We start from the raw sequence: 23,114 nt of genomic DNA, 5'->3' as shown, positions 1-23,114 counted from the left end.
TCTGGGCATGTGAAGGGACGGTTAAAATCTGTCAGAAAATTATGAAACTCCGGAGTGATAACTTTGGACTATGTCCACACATCTAAGAATCTGGGAGATCAATTCACAAAGGTCTATTACATAATGTGATAGAAGGTGCATTGAAGGAGATGGGCTTGAGACCCACATGAAGTCATTCCGTAGTGGTAACATGTTCTTTGTGATCGGAGATCACGTAAAATAGGATGGTGAAACAAGCTAGTTGATTGATTGTGATGGAGAGGCTCTTTATATCAAAGGTCCATATCATTTGAGATGCATGTCTCTCCTATACTATATGGCAGGTTTGAAGTTACCTTAATATGACCCGAGTGGCTTGTTTACAACAAAGATGTTGTCCTAAAGAACATCTTAGAAGGAACTCAGATTGGGCATTCGGTTTAGACCGAATGTTTAGTCGGTTGTTTTGGTTTTCAACAATGAAGAACCGATCGGTTTGTTCCTAAACTAGAAACCGCCAGGGTTCGGTTTTGGTTAATTAATTTTATTTTTTGTTTAAAACCTAACCAACTGAAGTGTACTGTATAAAAAGTAAAAAATGGAAAACAATGTCGTTCGACGTCCTCCCTTCCCTGCTCGCAGCACCTGCTCCTTGCACTGCGCCAAAATCGAAAACCGAAAAAACCGATATGTTAGTCCGTTTCGGCTTAGTTCGCTTCGATATGCGGTTTTTGGTGATTTTTTTTGCCAAAACTGAGAACGAACACATCTGTATGAGTTCGACTGCTAGTCATAGACTATAATATTTGGGTGGTCTCTAGATACTCATGAATGACCGAGGAGTTTGACTTGTATGCTCCAACTAGAGGTGATGTTTTTGCCAGCCTAGTATCAGTAAAAGAACTTTGAGAAGCTTATTTCGTACAAAACTATCAATTCAAGACATAGTCCATTATTTAGTTTTGAAGAAATGTAACCTTTGTACTATGTGGATGTTCAAGTTAACGGCCTCCATCGAAAAACTGGTATATCAAACATCAGTAGAACTGAGAGCATTTTCTATGCCTTAGAATTTGGTGGGGATTGTTGGATTTAATTTGGTGTACTTTGTTGGGTCCTTTAAGCAATGTAGCTGACAGTTTGATGAGTGTTAAGTGCATGATGACCATTATGTGTTAGTGGATCATGATGACTATTATGTTTTAGTGGGTCATGATGTTTTAGTTGTTTCCGTTACTAGTAGTAGACAAATAATTTGTCAGTTTCATAAGTTACTTGTAACAGACAATGTCATGATGGAACTACCTCTTCATGTGCCTGGCTCTTAATCTTCGTCTTCCTCGGTAGCTGCATAAAAAGGGTACTACTTCTCTTGTTCAGGAGAGAGAAGACACAACCAAGAACACCACCTCGCTGCTATCGTGCTGCTTGAGCTTTCCCGTCCCGGTTCTTGCGCACACAGGAACATGGAGAGCAGGCCTCCGAAACCACATCGACAATCAGACTTTTTGGGGAGCGTCTTCAACGTGATTACTCGATCATTCTTCCTGACGGTTGTGACTTCTTCCTGCTACTTCCCGACGGGCCGGTCTCTGATGGTGATTGGCATTGCTATTTTTATGCATTGCGATGAGCGGGACGACTACATCAACAAACGCTGTGTCGACAGCTAAAAATGGCTCTAGTGCCGCTAGGTATGCTACTGCAGCAACCATCTTTCTATTTTCTATGTTTGTATCCATGATTGGTATGATGCTGATCACACATGTACCTCTCTGATGTCACAAACATGCTGTTATAATTTTCTGGATTAATTAGTAGTAAAATTCTCTAAATATCTAATAAAAATAGCTCCTCAAAGTAGATAAAAAGCTAAAATGTCTATGATACCCTGATTTATTTTTTTCTTTTTCTTTTGTTTTCTTCGTCTATTTTCTTTCTTTCTTTAACTTCAGCTTTCTTATCCTTATCCATCGGAATTCTTTTTTACGAGTATCCATCGAGAATCGAGATCCCTTATCTGCACGCCCCCGTAATTTTTAGGCCTCGGTGCCTTCGCCTTTCTCGCGTGAGAGATATGTCTCCAGGGGTGGGGAAAAGGTGGACACGTACGCTAGGTGCATGCTGTGGCCGGACTGGTGCTACGTAGTAGCTGTTGCCTTGCGTTTTGCGTGCTTGGGGGATGTTTGTGCCGCGTATCCCTCTGTGAAGCCACATTCGTGGACATGGCACTCTCCACTCATCAAAAGTGCAAGAAGAAGAGTTCCCTCACGACAAGGAACGAACCAAGCAAGCCAAGCCACCCACCGTGAATTAATGCAAGCATGATTACGCATTTACCATCCACCCCTTTTCGATCGGTCAAGCTGATTGTTACCATCATTTGCCCATGATTTGTTTTTTGATAAAGACCACATATATTATGCATTATGACAATTACAACTTGTTGGGAAAACCTTTCCCAAGATACAAACTTGGTACCATGTTTGGTATAAAAGATACAGTCCAAAGAAGACTCATGCAAGGGAGCTCCACAACATAAGTCCGGAGCAAACTAGTAAAAGGAGATCGGCATCGGCGCTTCAGCAGATACAGAGGATGTCTTCGTGGGGGGCGCTAGGCCTTAAGAGAGCAGGATTCACGGCAAAAACATCGGGATTCTCATTGTTCACTCTGATAGTACAGTTAGCACTGTTCGAGGATGTAAGGTCTTAAGCCGTTGATATGTTATAGGCTTTACCGGACTCAAGATATCAGTTTTGCATATACCAATGTCAAATCTGAGCACCAGCATCGGCGAACCCGAACAGCGGTAGATGCAGTGCCACTTCTTGTCTGCAAGAAAAAAGAGGATCAGATCAGCAGTAGAGCAGTATGTATGATGCCAAAATAAATATTCTAGTCTCTTTACCTTTTCCCTGAAGACAAATGATTGTGAATTGTTTACACTAATAACGGGATAAATCATAGCGGAACAAATCTAGAATGCAAACCCAAGTTTTGGGTACTGCGAGACTTGGCTTGTATGACCAACCAAATGTAGCACATAGCTACTCACTACGTCAATCAATATAATAAGTATATATTTTTTCATGCTCTTATTTTTCTTCTATAACGAATTATATGACTTATCAGAAACTTTTAAAAATTCAACATAATGTAAACACCATTTCCAAAGTGATTGGTTTGAAGATTTTCTCTACAAAAATGTGCACATAAAAGTCCAAAACTTAAAAGTTTGACTTTTCTATATCAAAACATGCATTGCTTTGATGGACTATAAGGCGTACCATCTATTTTTAGAAAATAAAATAAACACAGTTAAATTTTTTCATAATCATAAGAATTAAACTAATGCAAACAAAATCGCAGAAGAAAGGAATAAATCAACAAAAGAAAAATAGCCATGGCGCAACTATAGAGAATCTTTATAAACCCTATAAGGGCAAAATGGTCCCAACAAAAGCCCTGCTTCCCGAGAATAAACAAAACGACCTCCCCCTGCCAACCTCCCCCGCCGTCGTCTTCTCCACCGCCGCTCTCCTCTCCACCCACGTCCTCCCCGCAACGCCGCCAAAACCCCTCCGGTTCTCCCCACGCGCGCGCCGCCGCCGCGAGATACGGGGCGCGATGTGGCGCAGCTGCGTCTCGCGGGGCCTCTCCAGGGCCAAAGCCTCCGCCTCCAGGCTCTTCTCCACGGCATCGGTACTCCTGATCTACCTCACTCCGCTCGATCGACCCGGTTTACTTTTTCAGAAATTTTGTCCCTTTTTTTGTGTTCGTTGATCGTGGAATCGGCGATTTGCTGTTGTTCAGACGGATTTATTTGGATGGGAAACTTGCCTATTTTCGGAGTATTTTGGTCTGTAGTGTGATGCGATGGGAATTGTTTAGTTCCGAAAATGCGAGGATTGACTCCATTCGTTCATGGGGTTTGCCCGTCTGCAGTCGTCCTACACGGTGGTGGATCACATCTACGACGCGGTGGTGGTGGGGGCCGGGGGCGCTGGGCTACGTGCGGCGATCGGTCTCTCCGAGCACGGCTTCAACACCGCCTGCATCACCAAGCTCTTCCCCACGCGCTCCCACACCGTCGCGGCACAGGTGAGGCTACGCCCTGCAGCATAACTTTCCTACTATGGCTGCTGGTTCAGTGAAAAATGGAATATTGTTTTGTGCAACAAATCAGAAGTGCAGGTAATGAAATGGATATTGTTTTCCGTTGGCATGGTCTGTTGATAGCTATTGTCTGCTTCAAGTAATCACTACTGTTTTGTTAGGGTCCTCATTTGGTCAGTGGAATGATTTTAGGGTAGTATGCTAATTGAATGATTTTAGTTGTCTGGATCTCAGCTACTACCTTGATTGCATACATGCTGTTGCAACTAGTAGAACAGAGACATGGGCCATCTGCTCTTAATCATACACTTCCTTGAAGAGGAAGGAGGATGTTGGCCTTCAGAACTCGCTGTCAGTTATGGTCAAAACGTTATGCATAGAGTTTTCAGTTTTGTGTGGAATAAACAAAGCTGTTTCCCTATATGATATCTGATTAGAATATGGAAGTTTGTATAGTCTGCCACCTGAATCATTTTGCCTGCTGTTTGTACTTTCAAGCTTCGTTGCTGCCATTCTTTGTATAAACGTAGTTGGCATGCAGGGGCAGGAACCGTTGTGTTATCAATGTAGGTGTAAGAATGCATGGAAGTTTTAGCTTTTAGTCATGGCACAGTTTGCTCTGTTTGTATTCCCTACCCTAGAAGATCAGAGTTGCCTGTAATTAGGTGACAATTGTTTTCTGTGGACATGTTTGTTGGCAAATATTTTTTGTTGGGCTCAATTTGGAATGAGACTGATGCAACTACCATTTGATTGTGCTTCTCATTTGTTCAGTGCCATGATTTCTTTGTAGTGATGTTCTAATTGAATGCTTAAGGCCTTGAGCTTGTCAGATGTAGTTAACTGGTGCTGAACTGCTAGCTTGAGTAGTAGCGTGCATCTATTTTGTTTCAAGGAGGAATGTGCCATCTGCTTTTAATCCAGCATTTCCTTAAGGAGGAAGTCTGGTGTTGGGGTTTACAATTGGCATTCAGTTACGAGCGTAAAATATGATGCACAAAGCTGATATATATTTAAATCAAAATTAGTTCCAATTTTCCACATATTGTTTACATGTGACTAATGTATGTATGGTTTGCCATCGAGTTACTCTTGTACTCCATTGTTGTGCCAGTTATTTCTAGTTAGGACTTTTCTTTGTTTCAGACTTCGTATAACCCTACTTCACATTGGTCAACCCGCAACAACATTTTTTTTTTAAGTTGGCCTAAGGTTGCACAAAAGTTTTTCAGCATCGGTGCATGGTATATTTTCCTCTAGTACCATGCACTGCCAATTTATGAGCTTCAGTTGTGCTCTAACTTGCAAGAACATGTTATGCAGGGAGGCATAAATGCTGCGCTTGGAAACATGAGTGAAGATGATTGGAGGTGGCATATGTATGACACTGTTAAGGGAAGCGATTGGCTCGGTGAGCTACTTCATCACGATTTTACCCCTCATCTATTTTTATGTTTTAGTGGAAAGGAACTGACATCTTTGGTTCATAATATATTTTCCTTAGTAAGAACAGGGAAAATCTTCAAGCAACTATCGAATTGTCCTATGTTTTGACATTCGTTTTTTATTTGACATTCTCATCCGTTTCCAGGTGACCAGGATTCTATTCAGTATATGTGCAGAGAAGCACCAAAAGCTGTTATAGAACTTGAGAACTATGGATTACCATTTTCTAGAACTGAAGAGGGAAAGATATACCAACGTGCCTTTGGAGGACAGAGCTTAGATTTTGGCAAAGGTCGTTGTCTGTAACTTGTTTTGAAAAGCACCCTTTTACCTTTTGTATTCTGCATTTCTGCTTGCTCTAACTGTGTATTATCATCAGGTGGACAAGCCTACCGTTGTGCCTGTGCTGCTGACAGAACAGGACATGCTATGCTACACACACTATATGGTCAAGCGATGAAGCACAATACTCAATTTTTTGTGGAATACTTTGCATTGGACCTTCTCATGGACAATGAAGGTAAGATATTTTGCACTGCAAGATCTATAAGGTCAATCAGAGGAGCATGTCTTGAAGGCCCTGTTAGTTGTTTTATTTTAAATTTCCCAGCATATGTGCTCCTTACCCCATTATTGCTATGTTGGCCTGTTTCAATCACTATGCTTTTTTCATGAACCTTGGTTTGCTTATAATTGTTTTCTTTTGTGGTTGTTGAAAGCCAGTAGTTGGCAGTACTTGGTTACTCCTATGTAATTGCACCTTTGTTCACAATGCAATTCATGTCCCTGTATTTTTCCTGCTGCTATTTTGATTGGATGATATAGGAAGCTCATTGCAACTTTCAAGTATGGTTATAATTCATATATTAATTACTAGCAACAATATTCCAGGAAAGTGTCAGGGAATCATTGCCTTAAACATGGAGGATGGAACTCTTCACCGTTTCCGTGCTTCTAATACAATTATAGCCACAGGAGTAAGGGGTCTTCCAATTTTGAAGTACTATTTTTTTTTGTTTGCATCAACTCTGGTGATGAATTCTCTTTTGCTTTATGAACGCAGGGTTATGGCAGGGCATATTTCTCAGCAACCTCAGCACACACTTGTACTGGAGATGGCAATGCCATGGTGGCACGTGCTGGTTTACCTCTTCAGGCCAGTCTTTTCATCCAGGGTTTCATTACTAGTTATTGGTCCATGTTCCTGTCCTGATCATGCTTACCTGATACATGCAATTGCAGGATCTTGAGTTTGTACAATTCCATCCTACAGGCATTTATGGTGCTGGATGCCTGATTACTGAAGGTTGTATATATTCAACCCTTCCTTCCTGTGCTTAGCTTAGGCAATTCATTTGTTTGTGAACAATTAGTCCCTTGATAGTGAAGGTTTTCTTTTACTGAGAATTTGTGTGTCCTGTTCTCATTGTGTCACCAGGTTCCCGTGGTGAAGGTGGCATCCTTAGAAATAGTGAAGGTGAACGGTTCATGGAACGATATGCTCCTACTGCAAAAGATCTTGCATCTCGTGATGTTGTTTCAAGATCAATGACAATGGAAATTAGGGAAGGACGTGGTGTAGGTATGTGCTACAGAACTAGATTTGTGTTAGGTGCCTATTTTTTTTCTTCCTCTGCTTGGACTTGGAACTTATCTTTTGATCTGATTACTACAGGGCCATTGAAGGATCACATTTATTTGCATCTGAACCATCTGCCGCCTGAGGTTCTCAAGGAAAGGCTTCCTGGTATTTCTGAAACTGCTGCTATTTTTGCTGGTGTTGATGTCACCAAGGAGCCCATTCCAGTTTTGCCTACTGTGCACTACAATATGGGTGGTATCCCAACAAACTACCATGGGGAGGTTTGTATTGAGCATGTAATGGACATGATTAGTATGGGTCAAAACCTGCTGGTATTATAATAGAAAATATTCTGCTATTCTGCATAATAGGTAGTGGATATCAAGGGTGATAATCCAGATGCTGTTGTTCCTGGTCTAATGGCTGCTGGTGAAGCATCCTGTGCATCTGTCCATGGTGCAAATAGGCTAGGGGCAAATTCGCTTCTTGACATAGTTGTTTTTGGCAGAGCTTGTGCAAACAGGGTAGCAGATATTTCTAAACCAGGCAGGTTCCTTATCTTTACTTGGTTGTTTGTTTCCTTTTGCTCTTCCTATGCTCCTAATATCCATGTTGCACTCTGACTCTGTTATAGGTGAGAAGCAGAAACCTCTGGAAAAAGATGCTGGAGAAAAGACCATAGCCTGGTTGGACAAGCTGAGGAATGCGAATGGGTCATTGCCAACTTCCAAGATCCGTCTCAACATGCAACGTGTTATGCAAAATAATGCTGCTGTGTTCCGTACACAAGAAACACTTGAAGAAGGTATTGCTCATGCTCTTTGTGTAGTTCCTTTTACTACTATTACGAGCACTTGAAGGAAGCATGATGAAAAAATAGTATAGATAAATAAACACTGCTAGGAGTGCTTTTTGGGAAATTTATTCACCATGTGTTCTCACTGACCTTCTGTCTATTAGGTTGTGAACTGATTAGCAAAACATGGGAAAGTTTCCATGATGTGAAGCTCAGTGATCGGAGTCTCATTTGGTATGTTCTTCCTCATGACGAAGCGTCAAATTCATTTGATTTTCACTGTTGCGTTTATGATCCATTTTTCTTCCTTTGTAATTTTGTTATTTGTTTTAACAGGAACTCTGACCTGATAGAGACCCTGGAGCTGGAAAATCTTTTGATAAACGCATGCATAACTATGTATTCGGCAGAGGCTCGGAAGGAAAGCAGAGGAGCTCATGCTCGTGAAGATTTCACGGTTTGAAGCTATTCTTTTAACTATATTTTGATGTCATGCTTCTATGTTATATTGACAGTAATTTTTCTACTTGCTTGCAGACAAGAGATGACGAGAAGTGGATGAAGCACTCACTGGGGTAATTATCTACTGTTCACTAAGCTACCAGAAATAATAATATCAATAAATTTTCTGCTGTTAGTTTGTTGCACTGTTTGACATGCCTTGTCAGTATCATAGAAGCCAATCTGTAGACACTAGACAAACCATAGATTGTGTAATTTGTGTTTGAGCCATGGTTTTTGAGGCGCTGTGGCGACGCGTGGCGCCCTACCCCCTTCACAACGCCTAGGCGTTTATGGCGGACGCCGGCGACGCCATATGATCATCTTAATATATAATGCTACTAAAATTCAGAAGCAAATCATACCTTAATATTGCCAAGTCTTAGCATGTAATACCATAACAAATAATGCTACCAGTACCAGAGTGCTAGTGCACAACGTAAAGTAGCAAAATAGCAAATCTGAAATCTCTCATCACTCAATAAGTCAATAGCAACAAATTAGTCTCTAATAACATAATATAACTTAATGACTAGTGCTGCTAGGGCAAAACAAATATAAGTAGCATAACTGTAGATCTGAAATCTCTAGTCAGTATCATCTAGGGATGATTATTCAAGCAGTTTTCCATCTCCACTCTAATTGCAGTCGTAGTTTTCATGCACTTCCTTGTATCTCCAAAGCCACCCGCCAGATGTTTCTTCAGCCTTTTTTATCCCTCCGGTAAGTGAGGCACCACATCTTTGTCTTGAAGGTTTGGCCAGTACCCATACTTCCATCCTGGATCCGTAGAGTTTCCCTTCCGAGCTAAATCAGTCCTGGGATCATAATTGCTGATGATGGAAGATGGACTTGCCATTGTGCTATCAGCTGTAAAAACAAAGAACTCGAGCACTTCTGGTCACCTCTATATAACAAAGCACGAGAGACAGGGAAAGAAACAGAGGAAGAGGGAAAGAAGCAGAGGAAGAGGAGGGAAGCAGAGGAAGAGGAGGGAAGCAGGGCTGCAGAGGAGACCAGAGAGTAGGCAGGGAGCATACGAGGCGGACGGCGGACGGGCAGATGGTCGACGGAGGTGGGCGAGCAGGTGCGGACGGACCCCTGGTGGACTCGAGCAGCCAGGCGGAGATGCAGGGGCGGACTCGCGGGAGGTGCGCACGGCCGGTGGACTCAGCAAGGAGCGGTAAGCCTCCGCCTCTGCCTCCGCCGCCAAGAAGCAGGGCCGCCGCCACCGCCGCCTCTTTTCCTCTCCTCTCTCCGTGAAGCTGCAGCGGCCCACATCCGCGGTAAAAGCCCCTGAGCGGGAGATTTGCCGCGCAAAAGCATATATGCGGTCGATTCCTGCCCTTTTCCTTCTAGCGCGGACGCGACGCGGTCGATTTCCCGCCCAGCTTTCATCGCGCTCGGTCGATTCCTGCCAGTTTTCATCGCGTCCGCTCGATTCCCCGCCCGATTCCGCCTTCCTCTCGACTTGCTGCTCCGGCGTCCACCACAGGCCTCTAGGCGTTCGCCCAACGCCTTTCCATGCCTAATCGACGCCTAATCTCATATGGCGGACGCCATACGCACGCATGCCGTGGCGACCCCGACGCCCAGCACCCTGGGCACGCCATGTCGCCTAGGCGACGTCTAGGCGAAGCCTCAAAAACAATGGTTTGAGCAAATTGAAAATGTAGGAGTCCCTGTGAGCGACTAGTAACTAACGGCATGCATGAAAAACTTGGCACGTAAATAAATTCAATAATTTGTATCTTTGGTGGCAGAAATGCATGATCTGAAATATACTGCCCTTTCAGTAGCGTTATCCTGATTCACTGATGTTACCTGTACACAGATACTGGGAAAACGAGAAGGTTCGATTGGCATACAGGCCGGTGCACATGAACACATTGGACGATGAAGTAGAGTCATTCCCGCCAAAAGCACGTGTCTATTGATCGATTCAAGCCTCACACCTCAGGAATTCCCTGTAAGGTGTTAATAAAGCAGATGTGCATTCCTGGCTGAGAACATGACCTGAATTTGTGTCCCTCATTTTCTGTGTTTCTGTATTGTTTAGTTCGCTAGAAATAAAGGGTAAGATAGAATACATGCTAATGCCTGACTGACATTTGTGTACATGAATCTTTGCATGGGTTGATACTTGATGCTCTGCCTGGTTTTTTGAACTCATGATTTATGAACGTTTGGTGATTAATGTATAAATTTGTTAGAGCAGAAAACCAGCTCTCTAGTTTAGACAGTATATGTATTCCTTGTGGAGAGCTGCTGCTACGTACTTGTACAACAGCTACAGCTAGAGACTAGAGTGTATTTTATTGGAGCAGTGCTTGGTTGAGAGTAGTCAATCTAAGATCGTTTTTTTAGCAGAATCTTAGATCGTTTTTGTTAAATTAAATGTGTAAGGCGGGGAAAGTTCACTTTTAGGTCTCGTTCGGTTATCTTGGAATGGACCTGGGAATCATTCCAGCTTGATCAAGCTTATTCAAATTTTTCTAGGAGATGGTTTCTGCACAACCGAAGCCTTAGCCTTAGCCTGTAAACAAGTATTGCGAGAATATCAATCGTCTGAACATTGGAAGTGGTACCTGGTTTGTACGTAAGGCCAGCGACTCACTGCTGTTAAAGTATTGAGTCGCTGTTAAAGTATTTACTGCTGTTAAAGTATTTCTTTTGTAGGTGATGGCCAAACCATTTCTTATTAGTAGTTCCAAAAAAAAGGTACTGTTTAAAAAAAAGGTACAGTGTGGGTAACTAATGCTCACAGTATCCATTATTCATACAACAAACATAAGTAAGAAAGGCCAACACACGAACACTGCCTTTTTTTTTTTTGAAACAGAAACGGTCCAGCCCAATTGCATTCAGCATCACTAGCATTGCACGCCACTTTAAAATTCAGTAACTAACTTATATTTATCCGCATATTTACACAGTTTTCATCAAAGGACACATATCGGTACTGGTAATCACTAAGAAGTAGTATCAACAAGCAATTACTTTAATTGACAGTAATAATCCCATGCATGGAGGGAGGTTGGGCAATCCTCGCCATTGTAGTGTTTATTTCATCATTCACTTTAGCACTGTGCAAATCTTTAGTCATCTTCTCAAAGATTTTCAGTCCAGTTGTCCCGCCATCATTACCTTCTTCAAACATCTTCTGCAAATGGTTTTGCTTCAACTTTAATGCCCCCAACTCCGCCTTCACTGTTAACAGTAATTCAAGTTCATCGGCATCGTCGTCCATGTTTACAGAATCATCCAAACTTTGATACTTAGGTTCATAGCAATAGATTTCAAGATTTGGATTTCTCTCGATCCCCGGTCGCTTGATGTCATACACAACTTTCCAAATGGTAACGTGCCATCTGTTCCCCCAGAGGCCACCCATTCGGGCCCCTGGAAAAATAACATGAAGTGTAAACTATAGCACATAATAAACTTGTTAGCTGAAAGAAATTACTAATTCAGCTGAAAATTTCCTTATGATTTCTAATTCATCACAACTGTAGATGGAAATTATATGCATAGAGCATAACCAAATATAAACACGGCTCAATACTGCGTGTGTGCAGCAACAGCCAGCAGCTGCTGCCGATCAGTGCCACGGTTTTCTGCTATGAAAAAAGCAGCAGCTGAAGCCACTTGTAGCTATTCGTACAGTGTTTTTGTGAGAAATAAAGCATGCAGCCGCTGCAGCAGCACAACAGCTTCTTTTTAGTGCAGCCGAGTTAGAGAGAAAACCGTGTGTATTAGCTAATTATTTGGCTCATTTACTGTTGATGGCAAGCTTACTCGCTGGCCCTCTGAAATGTGGTAGGTATTATACTATTATACCACTTAGCACATGAATTAGAGAGAAAGATGCCTGGGACAAGGAAGACAAGTATGGTAAGAAGAGAACTGATAAATTTGACGGACATGGGAAGAACGATAAGGAACAGGAATCTAGCAATGGGGTGATCAAGAAGGAAAGACTGTTCAGCAAGAGAAGCATCAGGACGACATTCATCCAATTGCAGCTTTTCACCCTAAAATAGGAATGGTCAGTGGCGGAACTGTGTGGTGGATCTCCACGCCATTATTTAAGCGCCTAAACAATCTGTATTAGGCCAACATACCAATATTTTATAGAAGCAACGAATAAAATGCATAATTTAGAAGGTATCTCAAATATATGCTTCATTATTCAAGAAATTAGATAAAAAATAAGATGTTGTACAAAATAAGGCTAGCAAGGAATTTACCATGCCCAAAGCTTGTACAAATGTGTTTTCTCTTTTTGGGTACATAAATTGTACATCACTCCATTGGAAGGCCTGAACCTTGAAATAGGTTAGCTGCAAACACAAACAAGTTGAAATTAGGAGGGGAATGTGTTTTTTTAATGTTAAGTGGAGTATCTAAAAACAGATGCATTTCTAAATTTAATACCTGTCGTCTTTCACTTGTTTCAGGAACCCCATGCAAACACATGGATCCTCTAGACGTTCCCGTTAAAAACCATGTCATCTCTGTTGTAACAATTTACATCTTTCACAAAAAAAAACAAGCAAAAACAAAAGAAAGATATTGATATACCTGAAGAAAAATACTGAACTCAGATTTGTGCAGTGCTCATTTAAGCTAACACTTCGACGCCTTGGTTTATGGTCATCCTGCTCAGTTCTTTCTCTAGAAGTCAATTTCAAGATATTGTTAGCTAGCGAATAGGTGTAGACCCTCACCCTCAACCTCACACACATGCACATTTGATAAGATAACAGCAGATTATCTAATACATACTAGGGTTGGTCAGCTGCTAAAATGTCTTGTGCACAATCCCATATCCTCAGGATTCTCCTATTATAAGAACCATTTCAGTTGCATAACATTATTTCTTGGCATATTAGTGATACAATAAAACCTTACCCAATGCCTTCAAGTAGATTTTCGCTGTTATTAGAGCTCATCTTCCTTATGTCTGGACCAATTTTGCTACAAGACCATATCAGCCGTCGTACATGGCACCAAGTTAGTCACTGAGGGAGGTAAATCAGACTTTCACACTAGTTCACGGAGGTCAATTAAACTTTATAAATAGTTTGTAGAAATAATTTTTCATAGAATAAATATGCATTTAACAATACTAAAATCTAATTTAATATTAGAAAAGCATAGATAATTTGTTTTAATCAGAAAAATATGAAACACATTTCATTTTTTTTTCTAAAATCATGCTCCTAAAATTTGTATAAATAAGTTTTTAAAAAATTATCCAAATATTTTCTACAACAAATATGTATTTAAAAATATTAAAATTTGATTTAATGTTAGAAAAATCATAGAAAAATTATTTCAACTTAGAAAAAATATAAAACCAATTATATATTTTTTTCTAAAACCATGCTCTATATTTTTCTGAACTAGGTATCATAATCTAGGTCATGATTTTAGGAAACGCATAAAGTCCAACATCTAGAGACCGTCCAAATTGCTCCCTGTTGAATCATGTGTTACCGGTGCATGTGCAAAACCTACAACGGCGACGACGAAAAAGGAAGTGGTCGCGCCCATTTGGATATTGTCAGCCAAGTCACAGAAGTAGGTTTGGGAGGCTAAGAAGTCGCATGCTAATTGTTGTTGATGATTAGCAAGGCATTTCCATCGAGGATTTTTTTGTAGTTTGCATGGCGATCCACACTGCTGTACACAATAATTTATCTTGGTTCGTATCCTCCGTGTCGCATTTGACCTAGTTTCAAATTTTAGAAGACAATAAGATTCAAATAATTCTAAGAATGGAAAAGAAGGTAGAGCATGATTTCATGAAAAAAATAAGAAACTGGTTTCGTATTTTTCTGAGTTAAAACAAATTTTATAATAACAAATTAGATTTTAATATTTTAAATACATATTTATTATAAAAAGTATTTGAATAATTTTTTAAAAAATATTTCTATTATTATAGAGTAAAATGCACGCCAGGACCTTAAACTTTTGGGGCATTCCCAACTGGCATGGAAAAAAAGAAACTGGTTTCGTATTTTTCCAAGTTAAAACAAATTTTATAATAACAAATCAGATTTTAATATTTTTAAATACATATTTATTATAAAAAAGTATTTGAATAAAATTTTAAAAAAATATTTCTATTATTATAGAGTAAAATGCACGCTAGGACCTTAAATTTTCAGGGCATTCCCAACCGGGTCCTTAACTAAAAAAAAAAAGCGACCATCTGTGTCCCTAATTTATTGACGCCGCTCACCAATGGTCCAAAACCCGCCATGCCAGCGCCAGCATCAGACGTGGCCATGCCACAGTGGCACCTGGATGCTGTGGCCACGTTGGGGGCCTATAGCGCGTTGCCGGGCACGGGACAGCGACGAGCGCCGGGTGGACACCGCGCGCGGCGGAGCTGTACGCCGGCATGTCGCCGCCCTGCTTGAGCGATAGCGCGTGTAGCTGGGACAACGCATGGCCGGGTTGACGGAGCCGAACAGAGCGATAGCGCGTGTAGCTGGGACAGCATGACCGGGTTGACGGAGCCGAACAGGTCCGTGTAGTCCGGTACAGTCCTGGCGCGCGCCGCGGCGGGCAGCGGCGAGCCGATCCCGCCGTCCGACCCCAGCTGGCCCTCGGTGACGACACCTTGTCGAAGAGCTTCTGCTGGTACTGGTCGAGCGCGAGCAGCTCGAGGTCGAGGTGGGCTGCATCTCGACGGTCCCTGTCGGCGGCGGGAGGACCGTCGAGATGCAGGGAACGTGGTGCTAGCATTGGGGCGCGGGAGGAGGTTCCCGGCGTGGTGCCCCGAGAAGGCGAGCCGGGTGGTCCCGGGTGACGCCCTCGGGGAGGAACGCCCTCCACGACCAGTCGGAGCACCGCATGTTCACCACGGACGCCACGCCCTCCAGTCTCAGCTCGGCCGCCGTGCGCTGTTCAGTCCTCCCCGCCGAAGTAGGGCTGCAGCAGGACGATGCCGACGGAGGCAGTGGCTGCGCCCGCGCCCGCCTGGCGGCGCGCCACGTGGTGCGTGATGTTGCCGCCGGTGCTGTCCCGGCCAGAAAGCAGCGGGAGAGGTCGACCGGGACGGCCGGCCGTCGGGGAGGCCGCCGTTCGCGAGGAACCGGAGCACGTCCGTCCCGTCGTCGTAGGCCGCGGGGGTACCGGTGCTCGATCGGGGGCGAGGCGGTAGTTGACGGACACGACCACGGCGCCCAGCTCGCGGCAGAACCGGCGGCACAGGCCATCTTAGGGCGCCGAGACGCCGTGGAGAGCAGCGCGAACGCCGCGAAGCCACCGCCGTTAGCAATAATCCCTGAGCATGTTCTTTACTATTGTTAGCTAGTTAGTTTCCTCCCTGTTTTTAGTCGTAGCTGAAACTGCGGCACGTCCCAGGCCATCGGGATGGCGGTGACTGCGCACGAACGTGCCGCGACGTTCTCGGCCACTAGGGCCATGTTTAGTTTCCCTGTTACTTTAAATTCAGTAATTAAAGATCAGAAAAGCTGCCGCTTAGCAGCACAACTTGCGTGTGTCCACTTCGTGTTCGTGTGCGTAATCCTCTCGCCAGTTCGGATTCTATCAATTGGTACCGGAGCCACGGTTACGCCGTCGCCATGTCGCAGCCACCGCCCAACAAGCAGAAGGCTTTTGGCGACAGCTCCGGCGAGAAGAAGGAAGCCATGCCGTCGCGTTCGCCGCCTCGACGTCGGCGCGGTCGCTCCAGCCGCTCGCGCACCCGGGACACCGGGGAGCGCATCATCGAGCGCGTCATCGAGCGGCCGTCCGCGAACGTTGCGTGGCCGATGCTCACCCGGACAAACTACTCCGAATGGGCGTTGGTGATGACGGTGAACTTCCAGACTCTCAGGGTCTGGGAGATTGTCCGGGACGGCATCGACGACGACCACGACAACGACGAATACCACGACGATCGAGTTGCCATGGCCGGGATCCTGCGCTCGGTCCCCACAGAGCTCTGGAGCACCCTTGCCCGCAAGCCCATGGCGATGGAGGCGTGGGAGACCATCAAGAGTCTGCGGATCGACGACGAGCGCGCGTGCGGCGCCAGCGCGCAGCAGCTGCGCCGCGAGTTCAACTCCATCTCCTTCAAGGAAGGGGAAACCGTCAGCGAGTTCGGCCTCCGCATCGACACGCTCGCCACCAACCTCCGCACGCTCGGGGACGAGATCACCGACTCCGAGGTGGTGAAGAAGCTCTTGCAGGTTGTCTCGGAGAGTCTCAACCAGGCGGCGGTCTCCATCGAGATGTTCATGGACTTGAACACGGCCAAGGTGGAGGACGTGATCGGGAGACTGCGTGTCTTCGAGGAGCGCAGCAAGCCGAAGCAAGTCACGGATGCCATGGGGCGCCTGATGCTCTGCGAGATCCAAAAAACGACTGCTTAGACTTCGTAAAGATCGAAACCAGCTAAACGCTGCCGGCCTCGGCCAATTGTCCGACTCGCCCGAGGCCCCATCGCCGCGAGCCTCGGCCGACCCTCCGCTTCGCCCGAGGCCCCTCACCACGGGCCTCGGCCGATTCCCCGTCAAAGGCCTCGGCCGGGCCACCGACCCTCTGTCTCGCGCAAGGCGGACTCGGCAGCACTCCGCCACCTCTTCCTTCTCCCGTCCCTCTGGCAAAACGTCGTGTCACGACAACTCAGCCAACTGCTGCCCCTGACAAACAGCCGCACGCCCGGCACAGTACAGCAGAATGGCCGATGGGACAGGAGGCAGGACTGGGCAGGGGTTACCCGCCACTGTACTAACCACCGTGACGCCCATGCCTCACTATGCTGCCAACTCCTGCACCGAGGACGATGCAGCGTGGGGAGCCACATCTGGGCTACTGTAGCCTCGGAATCAGTACCCAAGGCCAATAACTCCCCCCAAGGACCTCGACAGTTTGCTTCACGGGCTCGGCAGCCTGAGGGTCCATGACCACCGAGCCCCCCGCGATGGCTCGGCCTCGGCATAGCCGCTGCCCCCTACGACGTCATTACACGGCAACCCGCACGTCGCCCGCCATGTCCTGCCTCAAGCCGTACTGGAGCCCCACGACGCACAAGACCGAGTACGACCAGCATGTCACTTCCGCACGTCCCATCGAGGCGCTCAACCACTCCGACAAATCACACGACGGCGCAGTGCAGCGACGTGGCAGACCAGACGTCCGTCACGTCAGCACCCTGCCATCCACGACGGGACTGTGCAAGGGTTACCGGCTACTGTGCTGCCTAAACTCCTGCACCAAGGACGGACACGACGCGGGGAGTCAGAACCGGGTTCCTGTGACCTCGGGGCCAGCGAACCGACCGCTCTGCCCCGCTCGAGACCCCCGATGAGCCTCGGATTCCGCCTCGCCCGAGACTCCCGGTAGGGCCTCGGGCGAACTGGCCATGCTCCGCCTCGCCCGAGGCTGGGCTCGTCCCGCAATCTCGTCACCTCCACCTCAAAAGTCACTCTGGCAGGCTATCGCATCCAATTAATGCACCCAGCTGCCCTCACTACGAAGGTCACGATCGGCAGTATGCCGCGACAGGACAACGGTCAAATCGCCTTTTTACCATCCCTTACTGACGATACAGGGCACCGTATCCTGTAGACGCATGTTCGGCACTGTTCCGCCCAAATCAACTATCGGCGATGGCCGCCCAGACCTCACATTGCCACCCGCTAAAGGCCTCGGCACAGCAGGCCTCAGCACAGTGGGTCTCGGCCTCAGCGCGATAGGTCTCGACACAGCCTACTACAGCAGCCACCAGGCCTCGGCATTTCACCAAGTCAACAAAAGTACAAGAGCGCAGCATGTCGTCAGCCTTGAAGACCATACCGACTAGACATCGACTGGAACTCCCACGACGCCATACTGCTTCAGGGAGCGGAATACGTCAGCAAATAGTAGCCTTCTCATGTACCTCTCGCTTCCTCCTTGTAACTATAAAAGGAGGTAGCCAGGGCCATTTCTGGGGGGGCAGAAGGAAAAAACACACCGATAGAATCGCACACTTCCACGCTGCTTGGGAGCAACGTCCCAAGCAGTTCGCACCACCCTCGCCGAGACCTGGGGCTAGCTCCCTCTCTCACTCAGCTTGTAACCCCCTACCACGAGCACTCCGGTGCAAGGAATACAAGATCAATCTCTCTGACTGGACGTAGGGCCTCGACTGCCCGAACCAGTATAAACCTTGTGTCTCTTTGCATCACCATCCGGGATTAGGGACACGCAGTACAAATTCACTCGTTGGTTGAGGGACCCCCGGTTCCAAAACACCGACAGTTGGCGCGCCAGGTAGGGGACTCTGCGTGTCAGCTTCGTCATCCTAGCAAGTTCCGGATGGCAGACCACATACGACCATTGCGCCTCGGCACCATAGTTTGGTTCGGGAGCCTAGAGTTCATGTCTCTAGGGCATGAGTACGACATGGTGCTCCTCGCTCCTCGAACCCCACCGTCCGACGACGAAGTCGCGCCCCGGCAGCCCAGGCGTAGGCGGCGTCCGGGCGGCCGCTCTCGCCACGCTCGCCGGGCACGGCGCGAGCAAGGCCACCCCGACGCTACGCGAGCCCAGGGCAGCACGACACTCCCCGCCGATATCCTGCGACCAGCTGTTGGTACGGGGTCCCTGACTGGGGACCTGTCTGACCTGAGCCTGGACAAAGGAAAATCGCCGGGGGCTTACGACGATGCCCAGTCATCTAACCCCGCTCCGCCACTCCCTGAAGAACCGACCCCGGCGGGGCAGAATCCGGAGACGGCCCCGTTCCCATACCCCTTTGGGTTGAGAAATGCCGCCACCTCCTACGCCTACGCTTACGCTGCCGCTCACGAGCACCCCTCGGAACGCCGCCAGCGCTTCGCTCTCGACCTGAGCACCCACTCCGACCCCTCGGACGAGGACGAGGCGTGGCCCGGGGTGGATTTCTCCGAACTCCACAACCCTGGGGCTTTACGCCAATTCTTGGCCGCAAGCGACTACTGCCTCGGCTATTCCGACTCCGACGACGAAGGGACTTACGATCCATCCCATGAGTGCTTCCACGTCGGGCTCGGGATGCCAACGGTGGGCGAAGAGGAAGAAGGGACAGGCACTCGTTCACCGCCCCGGGCGGGGACGGGTGGTGCCACGCCTCCGCGTCTCGTAGCCCCGGCAGCACGGAACGAGAATCTCGTCCACGGGGGGCATCGTCGCCCAGACCTGGAGCAGCTCCGCGAGCTTCAGGCCAAGGTCGAACAGGACCGACTCCTTCTGCAACAGCTCCGGGACACTCTCGAGCAGGAGCAGCGAGGGCGCGGTGAGGGCGGAGGAGCCCGAGGGCGGGCCCGCGACGTTCATCACCGCATTAACGACAACGAGGGCGGAGAGCCACCCCCAATCTTTAACCGCGCTAGCCAGAATGTCGCAGCTGCTGCGATGCTGATCCGAGCGATGCCCGAGCCCTCCACCACTGAAGGGCGACGGGTCCGCGGAGAGCTCCGCGACCTCCTCGAGACCGCAGCAGTGCAGCAGGCCGAAAGTTCCGCCTCCCGCCGGCGCGGAGGCACTTCGGAGCAACCCACGGCGCGACCTCGCCAAGGCCAGGATGCCTCGATCCGTCCCGAGCCCGCTCGCGCGCCGACGGTCAACAGGGCCCCCTCGGTGCGCGACCGACCTGGACACCAACGCGAGGTACAAGGCGACCACGAGGTAGTTGGCAGGCGACGGCGCCACGACGACGGAGCCGCCCGAGGCTACCACCCGCACCGAGGCGGTCGCTACGACAGTGGTGAGGACCGCAGCCCCTCCCCTGAGCCGCCAGGACCTCGGGTCTTCAGCAGGGCCATCCGCGTTGCTCCTTTCCCCGCCCGGTTCCGACAGCCGGCCAACCTCACCAAGTATAGCGGCGAGACGAACCCTGAGCTATGGCTAGCCGATTATCGCCTGGCTTGTCAGCTGGGTGGCGCGGACGATGATCTGCTCATCATCCGCAATCTCCCTTTACTCTTGACGGACTCGGCGCGAGCCTGGCTTGAGCATCTCCCCCCCTCGCAAATCCACGACTGGCGCGACTTGGTTAGGATCTTCGTCGGGAACTTCCAGGGCACTTACGTGCGCCCTGGGAATTCCTGGGATCTCAAGAACTGCCGCCAGAAGCCGGACGAGTCTCTCCGAGACTTCATCCGGCGCTTCTCCAAACAGTGCACCGAGCTACCCAGCGTCGGTGACTCGGAGATCGTCCAGGCTTTCCTCTCCGGCACCACTTGTCGGGACTTGGTCCGAGAGTTAGGGCGCAACGTCCCGCGCTCTGCCGCCGCGCTCCTCGACATCGCCACCAACTTCGCCTCGGGCGAAGAGGCGGTGGGGGCCATCTTCCCCAACAACGACGCCAGGGGGAAGCAGAAGGACGAGGCCCCCGAGGCCTCGCCCACCCGCGTCCCTAAGAGAAAGAAGAAGGGCCGCCCAGGAAAGCAGGAGGTCCTCGAGGCCGTTCACGTCGCCACAACAGATCGCAGGAATCCCCGAGGCCCCCGCGGCCCCGGGCTATTTGACGACATGCTAAAGAAGCCCTGTCCTTACCATCAAGGCCCGGTGAAGCATGCCCTCGAGGAATGCACCATGCTTCGGCGTTACTACGCCAGGCTCGGGCTCCCCGACGACGATGAGGCCAGGAAAAGGGGCACCGGCGAAAGGGACGGTGATAAAGATAATGGGTTTCCCGAGGTACGCAACGCTTTCATGATCTTTGGCGGACCCTCGGCATGCCTCACGGCGCGCCAGCGAAAGAGGGAACGCCGGGAGGTCTTCTCGGTCAGGGTAGCCACCCCCCGGTACCTCGATTGGTCTCGGGAAGCAATCACCTTTGACCGGGATGACCACCCTGATTACGTTCCAAACCCCGGGCAGTACCCACTGGTCGTCGACCCGATCATCGCCAACACCCGGCTCACCAAAGTACTCATGGACGGAGGCAGCGGCCTCAACATCCTCTACGCCAACACTCTGGAGCTCCTGGAGCTCGACCAATCACGGCTTCGGGGTGGTTCCGCGCCCTTCCACGGCGTCGTGCCAGGGAAGCGCACACGACCCCTCGGACGCATCGACTTACCCGTCTGCTTTGGCACCCCATCCAACTACCGTAAGGAAGCCCTCACCTTCGAGGTAGTTGAATTCAAGGGGGCTTACCACGCCATCTTGGGGCGCCCGTGCTACGCCAAGTTCATGGCGATCCCCAACTACACCTACCTCAAGCTCAAGATGCCAGGCCCCAACGGCGTCATCACCGTCGAGTCCACGTACGAACATGCATACGACTGCGACGTCGAGTGCATCGAGTACGCCGAGGCCATCGTGGTGTTTTGACTGTGGTGTCGTCTTTTCCTCTGGGAGAGATAATCCAAAACCGGGAGGCCTCGGGAAGAATAGCCAAATGGGCTGTCGAACTCATGGGGGAGACCTTGTCTTTCGCACCTCGGAAAGCGATCAAATCACAGGTCCTGGCCGACTTTGTAGCCAAGTGGACCGACACACAGCTGCCACCCGTTCAAATCCAATCAGAATGCTGGACCATGTACTTCGACGGGTCTCTGATGAAGACTGGGGCCGGCGCGGGCCTGCTCCTGGTCTCGCCCCTCGGAATACACATGCGCTACATGATCCGGCTTCACTTCGCCGCCTCCAACAATGTCGCCGAATACGAGGCCCTCGTCAATGGCCTGCAAATCGCCATCGAACTTGGAGTACGACGTCTCGACGTACGGGGTGATTCGCAGCTCGTCGTCGATCAGGTGATGAAAGAGTCAAGCTGCCACGACCCCAAAATGAAGGCGTACTGCGCGATGGTACGTCGTCTGGAGAACAAGTTCGACGGTCTCGAACTCAACCACGTTGCACGAAAGTTCAACGAGGCCGCGGACGAACTGGCAAAGATGGCGTCGGCACGGACCCCGGCCCCTCCGAACGTCTTCGCCAGAGACCTCCACAAGCCGTCCGTCGACTACGCCTCGGCGACGGAAGAGGACCCATCGGCCGAGCCCACCGCAGGGCTCGAGGCCCCCTCTGCCGCCGAGACCCCGCCAGCCGAGCCCGAGGCGATGGCGATTGACGAAGAACCTCCCAAGATCGACCAAGGAACGGACTGGCGAGTCCCTCTCCTTGATCGCCTCGTCCGAGGAGAGCTTCCTGCTGACAGAACCGAAGCCCGACGGCTTGCGCGACGCGCCAAGACTTACATCCTCTGCAACGGCGAGTTATATAGGCGCAGCCCATCTGGTATTCTCCAACGATGCATCACCACCGAGGCTGGCCAATCCTTACTTCAGGACTTACACGCGGGAGTCTGCGGGCACCACGCGGCGCCTCGGACGCTCGTAGGTAACGCCTTCCGCCAAGGTTTCTATTGGCCAACAGCGGTGGCCGACGCCACAAAGCTAGTACGCACCTGCGAGGGATGCCAGTACTATGCTCGACAGACGCACCTCCCGGCCCAAGCCCTCCAAACCATCCCCATCACATGGCCATTCGCTGTGTGGGGACTGGACATGGTTGGGCCTCTGCAGAAGGCACCCGGGGGCTATACCCATCTGCTGGTAGCTATCGACAAATTCTCTAAATGGATCGAGGCTCGTCCGATCGCTCAGATCAAATCCGAGCAAGCGGTGCTGTTCTTTACGGATATCATCCACAGGTTCGGGGTTCCTAACACCATCATCACTGACAATGGGA

The 23,114-nt window shown here is 48.9% G+C and overlaps 2 protein-coding genes and 1 long non-coding RNA gene across 3 annotated transcripts; 2 read left to right on the top strand and 1 right to left on the bottom strand.

Moving 5' to 3' along the window:
- Positions 1–3,452: 3,452 nt before the first annotated feature.
- LOC136549357 (succinate dehydrogenase [ubiquinone] flavoprotein subunit, mitochondrial) lies at positions 3,453–10,789 on the top strand. Its single transcript, XM_066540605.1, has 16 exons — positions 3,453–3,684; positions 3,928–4,083; positions 5,422–5,509; positions 5,690–5,836; positions 5,924–6,064; positions 6,436–6,521; positions 6,608–6,700; positions 6,787–6,850; positions 6,983–7,126; positions 7,220–7,407; positions 7,498–7,672; positions 7,761–7,931; positions 8,087–8,156; positions 8,259–8,379; positions 8,460–8,497; positions 10,258–10,789. The coding sequence occupies exons 1-16, from the start codon at positions 3,610–3,612 to the stop codon at positions 10,358–10,360; spliced, it is 1,860 nt and encodes a 619-aa protein (XP_066396702.1). The 5' UTR covers positions 3,453–3,609; the 3' UTR covers positions 10,361–10,789.
- Positions 10,790–11,320: 531 nt separating this feature from the next.
- Positions 11,321–15,707, bottom strand: LOC136550861 (uncharacterized). Its single transcript, XR_010782380.1, has 7 exons — positions 14,677–15,707; positions 13,338–13,403; positions 13,212–13,268; positions 13,008–13,100; positions 12,861–12,940; positions 12,674–12,766; positions 11,321–11,825 (listed from the first exon to the last, which is right to left on the bottom strand). It is a non-coding gene; the product is annotated as an uncharacterized lncRNA (long non-coding RNA).
- Positions 15,708–16,027: 320 nt separating this feature from the next.
- On the top strand, positions 16,028–16,819 carry LOC136547978 (uncharacterized). The gene has a single exon (XM_066539651.1). It carries the CDS (start codon positions 16,028–16,030, stop codon positions 16,817–16,819), a length of 792 nt encoding a protein of 263 aa, XP_066395748.1.
- Positions 16,820–23,114: the final 6,295 nt, after the last annotated feature.

The sequence above is a fragment of the Miscanthus floridulus genome, chromosome 4 (genome assembly GCF_019320115.1).
Source record: "Miscanthus floridulus cultivar M001 chromosome 4, ASM1932011v1, whole genome shotgun sequence".
Classification (NCBI taxonomy): domain Eukaryota; kingdom Viridiplantae; phylum Streptophyta; class Magnoliopsida; order Poales; family Poaceae; genus Miscanthus; species Miscanthus floridulus.
The sequence above is the reverse complement of the archived record's forward strand: the minus strand, read 5'-3'. Positions and strand labels throughout refer to the sequence as shown.

Excerpts from the sequence above, each read along its gene's own strand:
- LOC136547978 (XM_066539651.1), top strand. The coding sequence starts at position 16,028 with ATGTCGCAGCCACCGCCCAACAAGCAGAAGGCTTTTGGCGACAGCTCC.
- LOC136549357 (XM_066540605.1), top strand. The coding sequence starts at position 3,610 with ATGTGGCGCAGCTGCGTCTCGCGGGGCCTCTCCAGGGCCAAAGCCTCC. Across the intron at positions 5,510-5,689 it reads TAAGGGAAGCGATTGGCTCG|GTGACCAGGATTCTATTCAG; the intron begins GTGAGCTACTTC and ends ATCCGTTTCCAG. Across the intron at positions 6,065-6,435 it reads CCTTCTCATGGACAATGAAG|GAAAGTGTCAGGGAATCATT; the intron begins GTAAGATATTTT and ends ACAATATTCCAG.